A 17,782-nucleotide genomic window follows, 5' to 3' on the forward strand; every position below is an offset into this window, starting at 1 on the left:
ATATATGGCCTCTATTATACACACACTACTGCTACTACTGCTACTGCTACTTGCACTATTTACATTTATCTTTTATTTATGTGCGTGGGAGTGAGAAACACAATTTCGATTATTTGTTTTTCATATGAAGAATTGACAATAAACATTTTGAGCTTTAACTTGAACTTTGAACTACTGCTACTATCTCACTGCTACGTACTACTACATATGACCTCTATACCCTTCTATACTTAGAATATAACCACAGAGACAAATCCGGCTATGGACTCCAAATCTCTCATTTTCTCTTTGCCATATTGCACAAAGCTTTTCTGGAGAGTTTAGAGAGAAACAGAGATAAGTTACACAATCAGAAAAACTGACATTTGAAAGTGCAGCTGATTGAAATGTCAAAGGGCAGCTGGGTTTGATGTGATTCCCCACATTGTCAGACAGTAATAGGCACAGAAATTATTGGAGACGAAGCTTTACTTAATCCCTATATATGTGTGTGTCTGTGTGTGTGTGTGTGTGTGTCTGTGTGTGTCTGTGTGTGTCTGTGTGTGTGTGTGTGTGTGTGTGTGTGTGTGTGTGTGTGCTCTCTAAAATGGCAGTAATCTGACAGCACAGTAGTTTGACAGACGGCAGAATTGGACCGTTTATGAAACAAGGCACGTATTTCTTTTTATTTCTTTGGAAAATATTTAAACGCAAATTTGACTCTTGAGAACTTTGAGCATAGACTGTATCTTTAAGGCGAGTTATAATTTTGTGACCTTATCAAAAACATACCTGGAGTTTCACCTTGTGATGTCATGAAGCAGTAGTTTTCAAGTTAACAGCCACCTTTTTTTGTTTTTGATCAGAAAATGGTGTAATATGGGTCCTTTAGTGGTCAAATAAAACTAATTTGATTCAGACAGTGGACTTATTTTGACCACTTATACAACACATCATTCTGGGTTGAGAACTATGGAACTATGGACTTTCTTCTTTTATTTACATTACACCAGTTGCGTGAGTCCTATTGATACTTCTTGATAGAGTTGATGTCATTAACATTCCCTGGGTTTGTGGGGTATTTAAGAGCTCCTTTATCATGTGAATAAATATTGTGAAAAATATTAAGCTCAGAATTGACCTTTGACCCTTATTTGGCAGTTCCTGTACTCTGCCTTTGTATCATGAGCCAGAAAAAAGGAGTCGTGCGAAGCCAAAAGGCAGTAACAGTGTATGTTTTGATTGTGATTTAGTGAATATATATATTTTATTTGAAAATCCAACCTTCTCATCGCCTTTTTTTTGTTGCAGCCTTGGCACAGGGTCTTAACACATTCAATAAATAAACCTTTGTATTCAGTTCTACGTAAATTATCTTTAATGTGAAAGTATTTTGTGTATGTATTCATACTGTACATACTGTACTGCTGTGTAAGTAAGTAAAGACTTCTAAATCAAAATTCCCTTTATTTACTGTATAAGTTTTTTCCTTCCATGCCTAAACTATTGTGTGGAAATATAGGGGAATACTTACAAATCAAATATTTATAACATTTTTTTTTACTACAAAAGAAGGTTATTAGGATTATTAATCATTCAAATTTCTATGCACCAACAAATTCACTTTTTGTTAAGCAAAAGTACTTACATTTTTTGATCTTGTTGACCTAAGTACAACTGTAGTGATGTACAAGGCTTATAAGTTATTTGAGCAGATAGAGAGTTGGTATAACCTTAGAGGAGCAGGTATCTTTAAAAAAATGAAGATAAGAACTAAGAAAAAAAGTGATTGTATTTCTCAGAGGGGTTAGTATATGGAATAACCTGTGTGATGATTAAAAAAGTCTAATACTGTAGAAGCCTTTAAAAAAGACTATAAAGCATTATGTTTTGAAAGATATAAAGCTTTGGAAGAATGAATTATGCATTCAATTTTGTTTGTTTTAAATTATATTTTGTCTCTTATATCTACAGTAAGTCATAAGTGAAATCGTAATTGTTAACTTGCTGTTCATACACTTCTTTTTTCTTGGAATTCTGTCATTGTTTAATAGGGTTAGGCATTGTAAGTACATTTTCCTTCAGCCTAAACCCTTTCAGTCATGATCTATGGGATTGTATGCTGCTAAATTTCTAAATAAACTACTACTACTACTAACTTGTGTCAAACAGTTTAACTGCGTAACTGTTGCCGCACGATCCTGATCAGCACGGAATAAGAAATCCAAAGCTCTTCTATATAATTTCAAATGAACCCCATGATGACTCGACCTTGGTGAGGTGTTCTTAGAATGGATGAAAGTCTGTAGAAAATCAAGCAAATAATGATCATGTTAGTTTCTGCCTGTCTTTGCACGACTCCTTATTTTTGGCTCATGATACAAAGGCAGAGTACAGGAGCTGCCAAATAAGGGTCAAAGGTCCATTTTGAGCTCAATATTTTTCACACACAAATATTTCTTCATTATAGCAACTAGTTGTCAAATTTTGGGAGCCTGTCTGGACAAAACAGAAACTTTGAAGTCATTTCTTTGTCGAGTTAAGGTCTTTTGCCTTTATAGGGCATCTTTAACCTTATCTTTATCTCATCTTTAACGCAATCTGAACAGAAAGAGCTCATTCAGTTGGAACTACAACATATGAGCTGTTTTGTGCACTTAAACAAGGCTCTCATACATAAAATTAGTCTCAAGCTAATTATTATTAGTCAACAGATTTTCAATTAGTCACTCTCACTTTTTTGTTGAAAATCAAACTCCTAAACTGGACTACGGACGCTCGTATTCATCACTGGCTCTCGAAAATGTGTTCATATCCATTCTGTATTTTTCTTGAGATCTTAATAATGCAAACCTTGTGTCTCCATGGTAACTGCTGAACATTCTACCATAAAGATACATGTCGAACACCCCCAGCATGATGTCGCTGCCAAAGTATCAATACACATCAGAGGTAAACACTGAGTAAACCCAAACAAATGACCGAATTCGCCGAGATTAGCAGCGGCCCCGCTCTGTGTACAGCAGGTGCCCGTTCCTCTGACTGACACTGTAATCACGAGGATTAGGACTCAAGTGAGCACAAATGTGATGGAAAATGGTTTGAATGACACGCTAAGCCGTCGCTGTGCGGTAATCCAAGTTTGCGGTCAGAGGAGTCAAATCCAGGTTAAACTGAAGCTGTGAGGAGAACGAATCTGTGTCTACGAGCCAAATCACACTTAGCACTTCTTCAGCCACTTGCAGAAGTAAATATAGATGATTAACAATAATACTGGAACTAATTAACGCCACTGACGTAACAATCCAAGAGCAGATTCAATGGTGCACTATGTAACTTTGTGGTTGGGGGTCGGTCACCTGCTTGTTTCTACAGATATGTCATTGTAATTTATTCCAAAGATTGAAAACAAAAGTACCATATTCGTGACTCTCATTTCTTCAGATATCTTCAACTTCGCAGCATTGTGTCTACCTCATTCATCCTCTTTCCGTCACAGCCACCAGACTCGCTTCTTGAAAACGTTTTGTACTTAAATCCACACTCTAAAGGAATTATTGGTAAAGGTTATGCTATAATATGGAACCTCTGACTTGTGTTAAATTGAAGTTGGAGGAGGAACTGGATACGAAACTCTCTGAAGATGTATGGCAATCTGTTTTAGATAATATTCATTTGTCCTCAATCTGTTTAAGATGGAAAGTTGTACGATTTAAGGTTGTTCACAGACTATATTGATCCAAAGTCGAGCTTGCCAAGATCAAACCAGAACTTGATGCTAAGTGCGATAGCTGTGCCACTGAACTAGGGACATTATCACGTATGTTTGGTTTTGCCCGAAGCGGAGAAACTTTTGACAATCAATTTTCTAGTTCCTTTCAGATGCGTTACAGACGAATGTTGAACCTGAGACCACAACTGTAATATTTGGGATATCGTTACAATCTGTAGACTCCCATAAAAAATATAAAAAATATAATTGGCCTCGTTCACACTAGTACGTATTTGAGTCGTTTTCATTGGGGATGCAGTGGTCGTTCACACTAATCTGATTGAAAACAGCTCCAGAGACGGAATGATCTGGTGCCACCAGCTCCCACGACTTCATTTCAGTACTTATCTGATCTGGCACTGTGTGGACGCCTGAAAATGCTGATACGCTGATGTAGTTTTATGCGCCGCAAAGCAATTCACCGCCAAAACACTAAAAGGCTAGAATATATGTCCATTCATATATATATACGGTCTATGTGTACGACCTGCAGACGTATAATCTCTGAAAAGTTTCACATGAGCCATCTCCAATGCGATAGAAACACTGAACAGACTCACCATCAGCAGAACACCCCTCTGTCACAGAAGGAACACATTTATCTACTGAGTCGTGTCCTTTAGTTTGACAGAAGCTGAACCGCATCAGCGCACAATAGTGAGCTGTTTTTTGAACGCTTAGTTTATGAAAATTAGGTTTTAAGTTTTGTTTCTGTAAACGTAAACACATATGGTGGTACACACTGGACGCAGATTGTTTCCGATACGGTGCTACACGGATTCGTTTCAGTGTAAACGTAGTCTAATATTGCTTAAGTAGAATCTAATGGAATGCTCAATAAAAAACAAGAGAAAAAAGAGAGAAAAACAAGCATTCTGACTATTAGGGAGGTCGCCTCTCCACAGATCTAACCTGTAACTTGGTCTGGTTTGGTCTTCATGAAGATAGAAAGGTTTCATACCATACTGTATTCCAGACAAAATAATAACATCTCCATTGAGAAAAACGTTTAAGGGATCTTCAAATAATTACGCAATGCACTTTTATCTAATGAACCAGCACTTGACTGACTGACTAATGAGGAAGTATGTGAAAACAGTTTTTGATTGACATCTATATCAGTGCCTTGTCTATGCGCTAAAGCCCGTGTGGATGAACACAGAGCTGCAAACCAAACCACCAGATCGCTATCTGAAGGACAGAGCAGCCCTCAGTGCATTCAGCGGGAGTCTGGACCCGTGCCTCTAACCTCTACCATTTCAATGCAAGTGAGTGTAATTAAAAATATATCCCCCACAATAGAAGCAGGTGGGTGAGGTTAAACGGTGGTCCTGATTAACAGATGGTGTGTAATCTGGACAGGAAAATCCCACTGTAACTGAGGGTGAAAATGTGTGAAAAATGTGACGGTCAATAACAATATGTGCGCATTTAGGGCTGGGAGAGATTGTAATTGCAGCTTTTCTGACTAAGTATTGTGATTATGATTTGATTTGACCTAAAGTGAATTTTTCATGACTTTATGGCACCCTGTATGTGTAGAATTGAGCATACTTTTACGGCTAAATATGAAATGTTAACCCTTTCCACTCACCTTATGGTTTGGTATTATAGTTTTTTACCATTCAAAATACTGTCAGTGCATTTATTGTAATCTCAGTCCGGAATTTTGGACTAGGCCCTCATTTCCTAGTGAGCCAGAGTGTTGGAGAAGAGTGGAGAAATTTTTTAAAATATTCCATCCAGTCCTTGTATTTGCAGAGGTCACTGGTGCTAGGCTAGTGCATGTCAATGGCCATAGTTATCCTGCCACTAAAAAGTCTTACCCACTCCACAAAACACCCGAAGCAAATATGTTATCATGCCAGACTGTCGATGTGAATGTCTGTGTTGATAGAATAATTTTAGAAGTAAAACCAACCTTACATTTGAAGGATTTATGTCTGAGCAGCAGCAGTGAGTTGTACTTCCTGATAGAAAGTTTGGCAGTGGCGGACTGATATCACCTCGCACCTACGATACCGGCAAAGTAAAATTCTGCCGCTGCAGAGAAAATAGTCCATCAACATGGACTGGATGGAATATTTTAAAATGTGTCTCCACACATCTCCAACACTCTGGCTCACTAGGAAATGAAGTACTATGTCAAAAATTCCAGACTGTTCCTTTAAACAACAGGCGCAGACGTTTGAAAATAATCATAACAGCCTAATGATAACTTTACTCTGTAGTTGTGTAACAGAGACTCAAAAAATCTATGACTTTTTCAAAACTTTCATTGAATTTACAAAATTCCATGACTTCTCAACGCCTGGAAAATTACATTTTTAATTTCCATAACTTTTCCAGGATTTCCATGATCGTGGGAACCCTGGATGAAGAGTCTGTCACCTGCTTGTCTCCATGCAGATGCTATTGCTTTGCCTGGAATGTTCCACAGCATGGCATTAAATCTATCTATCTCCATGGAAAGAAACATCATAATTAAATTACAATCTTAACATTTCCATGGAGACAAGCAGGTGCCAGATGTCAAACCATAAAAAAGTTACGCAGTACTTCTTTAAAGAGTGCAAAAACGCTCTTTTCTGATCTGTTATAATGTTGTTTACTTGTCAGAAACATATCCAGAGTTGTGTTTTGTTTCATTCACACATGTTTAACACACAAACCCTGAACATTTAAACTGAGCTCTTCTCTCAAACACTCTGCTTCACCTTGTGATGTCATGTGGTGATACAGGAAGTCCACTGTGTTTTTAAACTCCATACACTTTCACTAGAAATATTTGGATGAGTTCAGCCCTGGAATTGCCCATCTCTATTGAACTAAAGGTAAAAGGTAGATGCAAAATGACTGCGTTATGACATCACAAGGTGGAGCAGAACATTTTGAGCTTTCTAGATGTTGACAAACTAATAAAGGATGATGCAAGCGCGTGTGAATGAAACAAAACACAACTCCAGGTATGTTTGTGATGAGGTCACAACATTATAGCATGACTTGAAGCTCAGAAGAGTAAATTTTATGTAATATAGGACCTTTAAAGGTTTATATATTTGAATGGAAGTGAGGTCTTGTTGCATGAGGACATTATAGGCAAAATACCTAAAGTTTCGTAATTTGCTAATTTCAAAAACATTTTATTAGACTGGGGATAATTTTGCAGTTCTTTTATACATTTTTGCAATATAAAATTGGTCACTCTAGTTCTATCTACCCTGAATTGAATTGTTTGTCCTCCAAATAATGACAAATAGGTATTTTTCAGCACCCATAATTAAATCTGGACAGAAAAAGATATTGCGTGAGCTGTTTGGCTGTGAACTCCATGGACTGTTTTAACCTTGATGTGAAATTGTGAATCTAAAAACAGACCGCGATAAGAGACAACTGCTTTTTCTACTGATAAAGAAATGTCTGGAAGATTTATATATCCACTGCTGCTGGGCTAATCTCGTCCTTCTCCTCATACATACCTATTCCTAAGGGCACCACCGTGTTAAAGGAGCTGTACTTGATTTTTACTGAATTAAAAAAACAAAACAGTTTATTTAGTTGCACTGTGTAACTTTTCTACATAGTGGAGGGTCCTTCAAATGTTTTTCTCCATGGAGATGTTATTGCTTTGTCTGGAATGTTTCACAATATGGCATTAAACCTTTATATCTTCATGGAGACCAAACCAGACCAAGTTACAGAGGCGACCCCGCTCACAGTCAGAATGTCTGTTTTTCTTGGATTTTTTTGAGCTATAAAACCAGTTGTAATTGAATAAAAGTAAAGTAGAGCTGTTTAATGTCATACTGTGGAACATTCCAGGCAGAGTAATGAGGTATCCATAGCAACAAACATAAGATTGACCCTCCGAAAAGTTGCGCAAAGCATCATTAAACAGTTTGCTGTGGGTACAAGTTTCCTCACTTACCTTATACATTCAGAGCTTCCTAATGTTTCATATAGATTAGAGTTTGCCATCATGGTAAAGCTAACAACAACTTGCATGTTAACCTCACACTTCCTGATTCTCGGACAAAAAGATGCTTTATAATTGGATGCAGACAGTACACAGCGGGCTTGTTTTGGCCTCAAAAGCTGCTTACAATAAGACAGACAGATACTTTATTTATCCCAAAGGAAATGTATTTTTATCAGGGTATCCCCAGGTTTGACTACCCCAAATGTAAGACTTTTTAAAGACCTTTTTTAAGACCACTTAAAATGAAAATTAAGACCAACATCGCAACCATTATGCGGGCGAAAAACACCAGATTCAATTCTAATAATGACCAACCAACTGTACTTTATCTAGAATCTAAGAGCCACTGTGGAGTAAACCTTCACTTCCCCATGATCCATCCAACGTCTTCCTCCACTCCACTGATTGGTTTCTGGCGCTGGTAGCAATGAGTAAACAAAGTATTGTTTGCGCATACTCCAAATTAGCCGTCCATTCAGGTTACATGATTTCATGCTGTTGTTTGTTTTCCTCCCTCTGTTTAACATTGCACTGCAGCCCAGTTGAGTATACAAAAAAATAGGCTAATGAAATTTAAGACCTTTGTGAAAAAAAATAAGACTTGGACAACATAACTTCAGACTTTTTAAAGCCTTTATTTCGGAACATGAAATTTAAGACCTTTTTTTAGACTTTTAAGACCCCGTGGCTACCGTGTTTATAGCAGATTTTGCTCAATTGGTGGATACAAGCATTTTGAACCTATATATAATTTTGTAATTTTAATGAATGAGTAATAAATGACCTTGTACGGCAAGTTGCATCAGAAAAAAGAGTAAAAAGTATCTCATTTAACTTCAATTTTGTCATCTTTACTGCATTAAATATAGACAGCATTGGGGAGTAACAGATTACATGTACCAGAGTTACGTAATCAGAGTCCAAATTGTGAGTAACTGTATTCAGTTACAGTTTCAATGAGTGGTAATTGGATTACAGTTACTTTGTTGCAATAAATCAATTACACAGCGGTATTTTCCTGTTTTCACATTTTGGGCTATATTTCTTTTTTTTTTTTCAGTAATTCCACTCATTGCCGTAAACTAATCCAGGACTAAACCAAGACTAAACCAGGACTAAACCAAGACTAAACCAGGACTAAACCAGGACTAAACCAGGACTAAACCAGGACTAAACCAGGACTAAACCAAGACTAAACCAGGACTAAACCAGGACTAAACCAGGACTAAACCAGGACTAAATCATGCTGTGTGGACCGTGTCTCCTCCTCTTCTATCAATAATATTTTTAATTTGATTAAGTAAAGTCTGGGCTTTTTATTGTCTTTTATCAGACAAAACATTTTATGTTATGATTTCCTAGTCTTTGCTTCTCTACAGCAAATCAAGTAATCCAAAGTATTCAGATTACATTACTCACGTTCAGTAATTTAATGGATTACGTTACAGACTACATTTTGGTGTGTGTAATCTGTAATCTGTAGGGGAATACATTTTAAAAGTAACCTTCCCAACACTGGATATAGACTAGATGTTGTGCATTTTGTTTTCCTTTGTGTTAAAGTTAAAGGACAGTTAAAGGTGCATTGTGTAACTTTTCGGTTGGCGCTCCGTCACCTGCTTGTTTCTATGGATACGTTTCACAATATGACATTAAACAGATCTACCTTGCATTTATTCAGTTACACTAGGTTTTATAGCTCAAAAATACATATACTATAAAACAGGCATTCTGACTGTGAGCGGGGTCGCCTCTCCACAGATCTGACCTGTAACTTGGTCCAGTTTTATGGTGATAGAAAGGTTTAACTCCATACTGTGAAACATTTCAAACAAACCAATAACATCTTCCTGGAGAAAATCGTTTGACGGACCCTCAGCAGAAAAGTTACGTCTTTACTTTGATAAAACTATCTGTCCCTGGCATTTGCTTCTTATATTTTAAGATGAAGACGCGACATCATTTAGTCTCATTTTTTCACTTCCAGAAAAACTGCAATGTTCTTTTGTGATATAAAAGTGACACTGAAATTGCTAATGTCTTTTCTCTTCTTTTTCTTTTTTACATTTTCTGCCGTTCCCACTTTGCATTTTTCTTTTATTTATTACATGGTGATTTTCATGCTCTCATTGATGTAGACATTGGTGGATTCTGCTTATGCATAGAGATATTCAGTATAAATTCATCTGAATGCAAGTACAGATACTGTCCTGTATGAGGTAGAGGGATATTTCTTTCACAAATCATTAGTGGTTAGCATGTAGCGTCTTTATGGGTTTACATATGCACATGTTCTGCCAGTCACAACCATATCAGCAACGCACCACTCCACACCACACCACTGCACAATGGGATATGATTTCCCAGCATGCATTTCTTTATTTTCTCTTATCTCGCCATTTGAATAGTGATTTTCAACTACCTCCTCTAGTAGGGGGTGGATAATTATTTTTTCCATGGCGCCACATGAGTAACAGAAAAATATTGTGGAGGGCCAAACTGCTTAACTCAGTTCTGCATAATATTAATTGTATTTATTTATAAAAATCAGCATTGTTGACAAGCTGGTAATACTGGGGAGAGTACTGTATTTTTTGGACTATAAGTCGCACCAGCCAAAAAGTGCGTAATGAAGAAGAAAAAAAAAAACATATATAAGTTGCACTTTTTAGGGGAAATTTATTTTATAAAATCAGAGACCAGGAACTGACATTTAATCTTGAAAGTCAAGTTCTAGTAATAACAATAGAACAGAGAACAAAAGACTGTTAACGTCACATATGAACAGTTCTTCAGATAAACTATAGCATAAACAACAGACCAGAACAAGTTTACAAAACTCTCCATCTCACTCCAAATCACTAAATCTATTGAATTCTTCATCCTCACTGTCACTTCTGAACAACTCCACAACCTCCGGAGGTAAACAGAGCACTGCTTCCTCTTCTGTGTAGCTGTCATCAGTTCAAGTTAGAATTATTCCGGCCTTTCTGAATCCCGACAGGATGGTTTTGGTTGTCTTTATACGTTTCTTTATATTTTAAATGTTCAGTGGTACAGAAGTAATGGTGTGATCGACTGACATGATACAGACAAGACAGCGGCTCTTTTTGCAGGAGACATGCACAGTGTGAGCGAAGTGACAGTGGTTTAAAGTAATAATAGTAGCAGATATTGGCACACAAGTCCAGAGCGCCCTCTCACAGCTGTCAGTGTGGAATTTTAATACATAAGTTGCACCGGAGTATAAGTCGCAGGATCACCCAAACCATGAAAAAAGTGCAACTTATAGTCCAAAAAATATGGAATATGTTATGACTAAGCAATGAAAAAGTGAGGTTGCCTTACACAAAATGTCATTAAAAAGCACCTCTAAAATAAAAGCAATGCAGCTCTAGTCTACGCATGAGGTAAAATGATAAAATGTTCATTTTGTAATTCCAAATGATTTAAACGGGTTAGTCAGAGTCAACCAAGGGGCCTCTTGTGGTCTTATATTAGCGTGACCAGATTTTCAGAAGTCTAAACTGGGACACACCTGGGTTGGGCTGGTTGATATAAATACAATGGTGAAAAGAGCGTGTAACATTGTGCATTCTCATGTCAGTCATAATCTGAAGGGCTTCTGACGCTGCATTTTTAATTTTTTTGGGGGCGTTTATTGTCATTTGCAAACACATTTTTCTCTATTTTGGCAAAACAAATGACAATTTATGCTCCTATTTACTGTTGGCAGGGATCAGATTAGTGAAACATTGTGATAGTCTTGTTTTATCCGTGGTTTAGACCTGATGTAGTCCTGATTTGGAATTTCAAATTGGTCAAAAATAGGGACATCTGGGACATTTCTTGTGTAAAACTGGGACAAATCATTGGTTTTGGATGAATCTGCTGGGACAGGGGACACAGGGCTCAAAACTGGGACTGCCCCGGGTAAACAGGGACGTCTGCTCACCCTAATTTATACGCACGCTTTTAGCATCTGTTCTGCCAGTCACAGCCATATCAGCAACGCTCCTCTCCACGCCACACCACTGTACAATGGGCTATGATTTCCCAGCATGCATTTCTTTATTTTTTCTTATCTTGCCATTTGAATAGTGATTTTCAGCATCCTCCTTGGCTGTAGCAGTGCTAAATAGAATATAATGGGAGCTATTCTTCAAGCAGTGGTAACTATTGGAGACTTCGTAAAATAGGGCTATAATTACGTAATTGATCTGATCATCCATAGACATATTGAAGATCGCAAATGATAAAGTCCATTCAGTGTAGTGCAATTTAGCATCATTAAAATACAATGATCAGGCAAACTCTTTCATGGTCTGCTTATCGCCATGACGATGATGCTGTTTGTCATAGAAGTTTCCACGGTATGGCATTAAGCTTGGACTTCTCCTGAGAGACAGGCAGGTCACACAACCAGGCCAAGTTACAGTAAGAATGCACATTTGAATTCATCCAAAGTTATAGCTAATAATTGTATTGTGCATGTCCCAGATGTGGAAGTGGGGCAGAGGAAGTGATCAGTCTTGTATTATTACACAGCTTCAGGCGTTTGGATTTAACATATTTTCTGAAATAAATAGAAAAGCTCATTTAAAGGACTACAGGGGGAGATAGTGTTTGGATCTTAATTTGGCTTAGTTTGTTACTTTCTCTACATTTTAATTAAGGCTTTCTTAAAGGAAATAAGATCAAAACTTTTTTTTTTGTTTGAATCTAGATTAAAATCAGTAACCTTTTGTGTTCTAGACATTTTGAACTTCAGATGACCAAAAAAGTAGCCTGAGTCATCAGCTGGTTTCACTTCGTGGAAACCGTCTGACATTCAAATGAAACCGTTAGGATTCGTTCAATCGACACTTGACGAGTACTTTTTTTATTTAACCAGTCTCTGCTATTTGGTCATGACGTATGTAATGCGCCACTAACGGGGCTAACTGGTATATTAAGCTTTTCCAAAATCCCGTAGAAAGAAGGGCAATAACGTCTTTCCCCTTGATAAAATTCACCAAACATTCTCTTTGTTCCGACTTTAAATCCTCAATCTCAGGAATCGTTGCCAACACAGAATATGCTTCACAGCTCTTCGCTGATTGGCCGGTGTGCGGTCTACAACTTTTGGGGTTCTTGTAAACCATCTAGTGTATTCCCATTCCTGGCCTAGTCACTGGAGACAAATTAAATTGAGCAGAGGCACTAGGTGGTGCCAGCCTGGCTACCATAAAAGTGCTGCAAAGACAAAATCTACCATTTCTATCTGACAGCTGAGTAAGCAACTTTATTCTTATAAATAAGTTATATTTTTCCCACCATATATTATGCTATAAATGTAGCATTATGTGACAAAATTAGACCTGTGGGTTTTTAACAGTTTCAATCAATAATGCATTAGTCTTATATAGCACTTTTCCAGACGCACAAACTCACTTTACTATTTAGTGCATTGTTAATTCACTCCACTCTTAATGGTTGTAAGATACTATTGTTGCCACAGGTGCTCTGGGGTAGGCTGACCAAAGTAAGGCTGCCAATCTGCGCCATCAACCACTACGACACTCTCACACACCACATTCATACTCCACATTCATACTAGACAATGTAGGTCAAGTGTTTGCCTAAGGACACGACACCAAGTTGTTGCCACTGGTGCTCCACTGTGGCGCCTGGAATCCTCAGTAGTCTCCCATCCAAGTACAAGTACTAACGAGGCTCAGCCCTGTTTGGCTTTGACATAGAGGTTTGGCCACAACAAATTGTCTACATGCCCAAAATGTACATCGTGACTGGCAGTTTGTGTAGTGTAGTTCTCTAAAGGGATTGTGAGAACTCTAATGACGTATATAGATTATGATACACCCCCCTTTCATGAAAATCAACATTGTAGTTTTCTTCTGTTGCTGCTATTTACTGAAACCACAGTCTAGCACCCTAACCCTAAAATAATGTTGCACCAGCTTTTATGAGCAGATGTGAATGTGAGTTTGTCTGATGTGTGCGTGGCTCGTTTGGCTGTATCTCTGTGTTGTCCCATAGAAGCCCTGTATCTCAGACTGTGATGTGGTAAATCAGACTGGTTCTAAGTTTAGTGCTTGGTGACACTGGCTGACATTCTCTCGTGTCATCGCTGTATCCACGGATCCGTCGCTATTCCAAGACTGTATCCTGTGTGGACCTATGACAACAACAGCGGCCTATGTCATCTTACCCACATGTACTCAGCTGAACAAGGAATGATCAGGCCAATTTGTACTGCTCCTTACGCTGTTACATGGACTGAACAAATGTGGCAGAACCCAAGATCCTTTGTGTTACGTGTACTGGTACTGAAGTGACATGACGCTGGGGGTGTTCTACATTTATCTCGATTAGGGGACTGTTGATCAGTTACCATGGCGACACAATGATAACATTAGCGAACACAAACGAAAAACTTTTAAGGTTGCACGAGAAAAAGTATGAAATGAATTAAAGGTGCGTTTTTTTACTTTTCTGATGAGGGATCCTCATTAAACTTTTCGACCCCGCTTACAGTCGCAACGTCTGTTTTTCTGAGTATTTTTGAGCTATAAAACCATTTATGATTGAATAAATGTAAGGTAGAGCTGTTTAATTTAATATTGTGGAATATTCTAAGCAGAGTATGACATATCCACAGAAATGAGAAAGTGACGGACCCCCAACCAAAAAGTTACACAGTGCACCTTTAAACACATTTTCAGGAGCTTGTGATCAATATGAGCTTTAATGGTCCTATTTAGGTGTTTGATTTTCAACAAAGTGTTTGTTTAACAGCACAAATCATCTCAGCTGTTGTACCTCCAGCTCCAGTCAGTTCTTTGTGGTCAGATTGTGTTAAAAGACAGCTCAGATTAAAGTCTAACTTGAGTAACAGAGCATCAAAACCTTTGGACAATATTGGTGACATCAGTTGCAAAGTATCAAGAGAAAGTAACTGATGCTACCACTACTACCACTATTTATTTTTCCGATCTCACATTACTGCGTATGCATCTTGACCTTATATAACATTGTGGCCTTTTAGTGCTTCAGTAACAGAGTGGTACCGTCACTTCAGAGATGGATTGGACTCTTTGAATTAAGCTATTGAGCTCCCACTGATATCGTTCAGACAAGAAGTAAGGACTCTCGGCTGAGGTTTAGCCAATCGCAGAAGCGGATTAAAGGTACACTGTGTAATTTATTGGTTGGGGGGGTCCGTCACCTGCTTTAATGTTTCAATGGATATGACATTGCTCTGCTTAGAATGTTCTACAAACAGCTCTATCTTACATTTATTCAATTACAAATGGTTTTATAGCTCAAAAATGCCTAGAAAAAGAGGCGTTCTGACTGTGAGCAGGGTCGCCTCTCCACAGTTCTGATCAGTAATTTGGTCTGGTTTGGTCTCCATGAAGATAAAAAGGTTTGATGTCATACTGTGAAACATTCCCGACTTATTAAAGAAGATCTACTGTGCTTGTGTCTGCTGTTTATAGCTATAATCTATGACACCCGTGGCTCACCCGTCGACCTAAACGTCATCACAACAAAGAGCTGATATCTCCTATAGACAGCCGCAGGTCATATTGGCACGCAGCATTTTCATTTGAATCAAAATGACTATACGATGCTGCCAAATCCTCACCGATTAAGAAACATAAATTGGAGAATGAAGTAAGTACAGAGCAGTGGGCGTATGCCAGTGGTGGTGAAAACGAGAACTGATCGGCAATATGTCTCCGGAAAATAACTGAGTAATAAAGATTATTCAAACATCCGTGAATCACTCTAAATACAACTCTGGGTGAGTGGAGAGGGGAAATGACTATGACATGGTTAAAAGCTCTGAAAAGTCGATTTTGCTTTAATAAAATGTTTTCTGTCAGAAAATATACACTTTCTGCTCTGGACCAAAAGTTATGTGGATGAGTGGATTAGCCTGGAGCTGTACAAGATGGGTTCTTGGGAGTTATAAAAATCAAACATCACAACTGTCTAGTGTGCAGCACAAGGTTAGCAGTACTATGGAACATTCCAGAAGAGAAAATACATCTCTATGGAGACAAGCAGATGAGGGACCCCACCAGAATTACATAGGGAGCTTTAATTTCTGATACCCCTTCAATATACTTCTACATAATTGTTTGTTAAATGGCCCATATTACGCTATTTAATGATCTATGTTATAATGCTGTTTTCTCATTAAAATCCTACCAGGAGTTGTGTTTTGTTTCATTAACACATTTTAACACACACTGCTATTATACTATTTGGTAGTATTTAGGATATTTAGAGTTCTTTTCTCAAATGGAAAACACTGTTCCACCAAGTGATGTCATGTGGTAATACAGAAAGTGTTCCACTCTGTTTTTAAACTCCACACCATGGATCTATTAAAATAACTGGACAGGGTATTGCTGCTTGTAGCTGCCTCCAGTTGACGTAGTGGTCACTCACTGGTACTTCCCCTCAAAAAGAAGCTGGAAAAAAAAATCCCTTTCTAAAAAAACGCTAATCGAGCTCCGCTCTAGCTCCTCTCGCTCTGATTGGTCAAAGTGATCACATGATATACGACATCGCGGTCCGTGTGTGCATTAACGTGTCTCCGCAGGAGAAAAGAGCACTTCTGAGCATGCTCAATCGGCCAAGAGCCACCAGAAGTACCTGGAATCATGCGCCACTGAGCTCGGCCTATTGACTTGAATGGGTGCCATTTTGAAACCGCGCGCCTTAGTCCACACACCTTCACTTAAATCATCTGGAAAATTTCAGCCCTGGAATTCCCAATCTCTACTGAACAAAATGCTAAATGTTTATCTGTTGAAAATGACCACCTCTTCATGACTTCACAAAGTGGAAAAAAACATTTTGAGCGTTGAAGATGTAGACAGACTAATAAAGGATTTCTCAAACATGTATGAATAAAACAAAACACAACTCTGGGTATGTTTTCGATGAGGTAACAACATTATAACATGGATGAAATGTCACAAAAATCCATTTTGTGTAATATAGGACCTTTAGGTGACTATCCGTTTATCCAGTGAATGATGAACCTCGAGAAATAGTTAACATAGACCCTAGATACGAGTCATTATGCTAAATACATTAACTGCCTTGTATCTGAATAATTAATCCAGTGAAACAGCGTATCCCTCTGGAGTCGTGTGGAGCAGACGTGTGTTTTCTTATTAATGGCAATGTCATTGTCATAGCACATGATTGATTAACTTTGGTCACAGCAGTCTTGTGTTTGATTTATTTGTTGATATATTGTGACTCTTCGCAGTGTTAAATGTGCCTGTGACATAATTAGCCCAGTTTAGTGTTTGTTAATAAGGTCCTGAGGGTGTTTCACAGGATGAGAAAAAGATGTGCCGACAGTTGTACAAAAAGACTCGACAACAGCTGGTGCACCTCACACACTGGTGTTTTCCCCTGATCTTTGTACTGCGTTCAGTGGTCTGTCAGCATTATTGGTGAGGTTTTCTGTTTTGTTTTGTTTTTTTGTAGTGATGGTAAGTAATACTAGTGATTTTTGTTCCTGTCCAACTCAGGGATAGGCATTCGATTGCATTTTCTTAATCGATCATCGGGAGAATTAACAATATCGATTTTCGTTTAATCATTAGTTTTTTTTTTTTTATAAAAATTCTCATCATTACTATTACTATGACTAATCTGCATAAATAAGCTTAACTTTACAACATATAAACAATTAACCACTATAGAGCCACAGATTATAATGTGTTTAATGAAACTTCCCGCACATTTGTTTACGCTTTACAGAAACAAACCTTAAAACCGTGTGGCTGATTTGCATAAACTAAAAAAAAAACAGGTCATTCTTTGCGCCCTGATGTGGTCAGCTTCTGTCGGACTAAAGGACCCGACTCAGTGGAATATGAGTGGTGATGATGCTGATGGTGAGTCTGTTCTGTGCATGTGTCGCGTTGGAGATGTTCATGTTTTCAGAGATCAGACGTGTGCAGGTTTAGCGCAGCTCTTTATTTAACATCATTTCACTCACTTTATTTATGTTGGTC

The 17,782-nt window shown here is 38.0% G+C and overlaps 2 protein-coding genes across 2 annotated transcripts in view; both read left to right on the forward strand.

Annotated features, from left to right (window-relative positions):
- LOC129408638 (zinc finger CCCH domain-containing protein 13-like) overlaps window positions 1-4,999 on the forward strand; it is a gene marked incomplete at its 5' end in the record, with an annotated part of 31,926 nt that extends 26,927 nt beyond the window's left edge. The window contains 1 exon segment of the mRNA XM_055152712.1: window positions 4,895-4,999. Coding sequence (XP_055008687.1) covers window positions 4,895-4,999 — 105 coding nt within the window.
- znf385c (zinc finger protein 385C) overlaps window positions 1-17,782 on the forward strand; it is a 440,772-nt gene that overhangs the window by 50,327 nt on the left and 372,663 nt on the right. The gene's annotated exons all lie outside the window — the stretch shown is intronic.

Source organism: Boleophthalmus pectinirostris, unplaced genomic scaffold (assembly GCF_026225935.1).
Source record: "Boleophthalmus pectinirostris isolate CB_2022bp ecotype Guang Dong unplaced genomic scaffold, ASM2622593v1 HiC_scaffold_17, whole genome shotgun sequence".
Classification (NCBI taxonomy): Eukaryota; Metazoa; Chordata; class Actinopteri; order Gobiiformes; family Gobiidae; genus Boleophthalmus; species Boleophthalmus pectinirostris.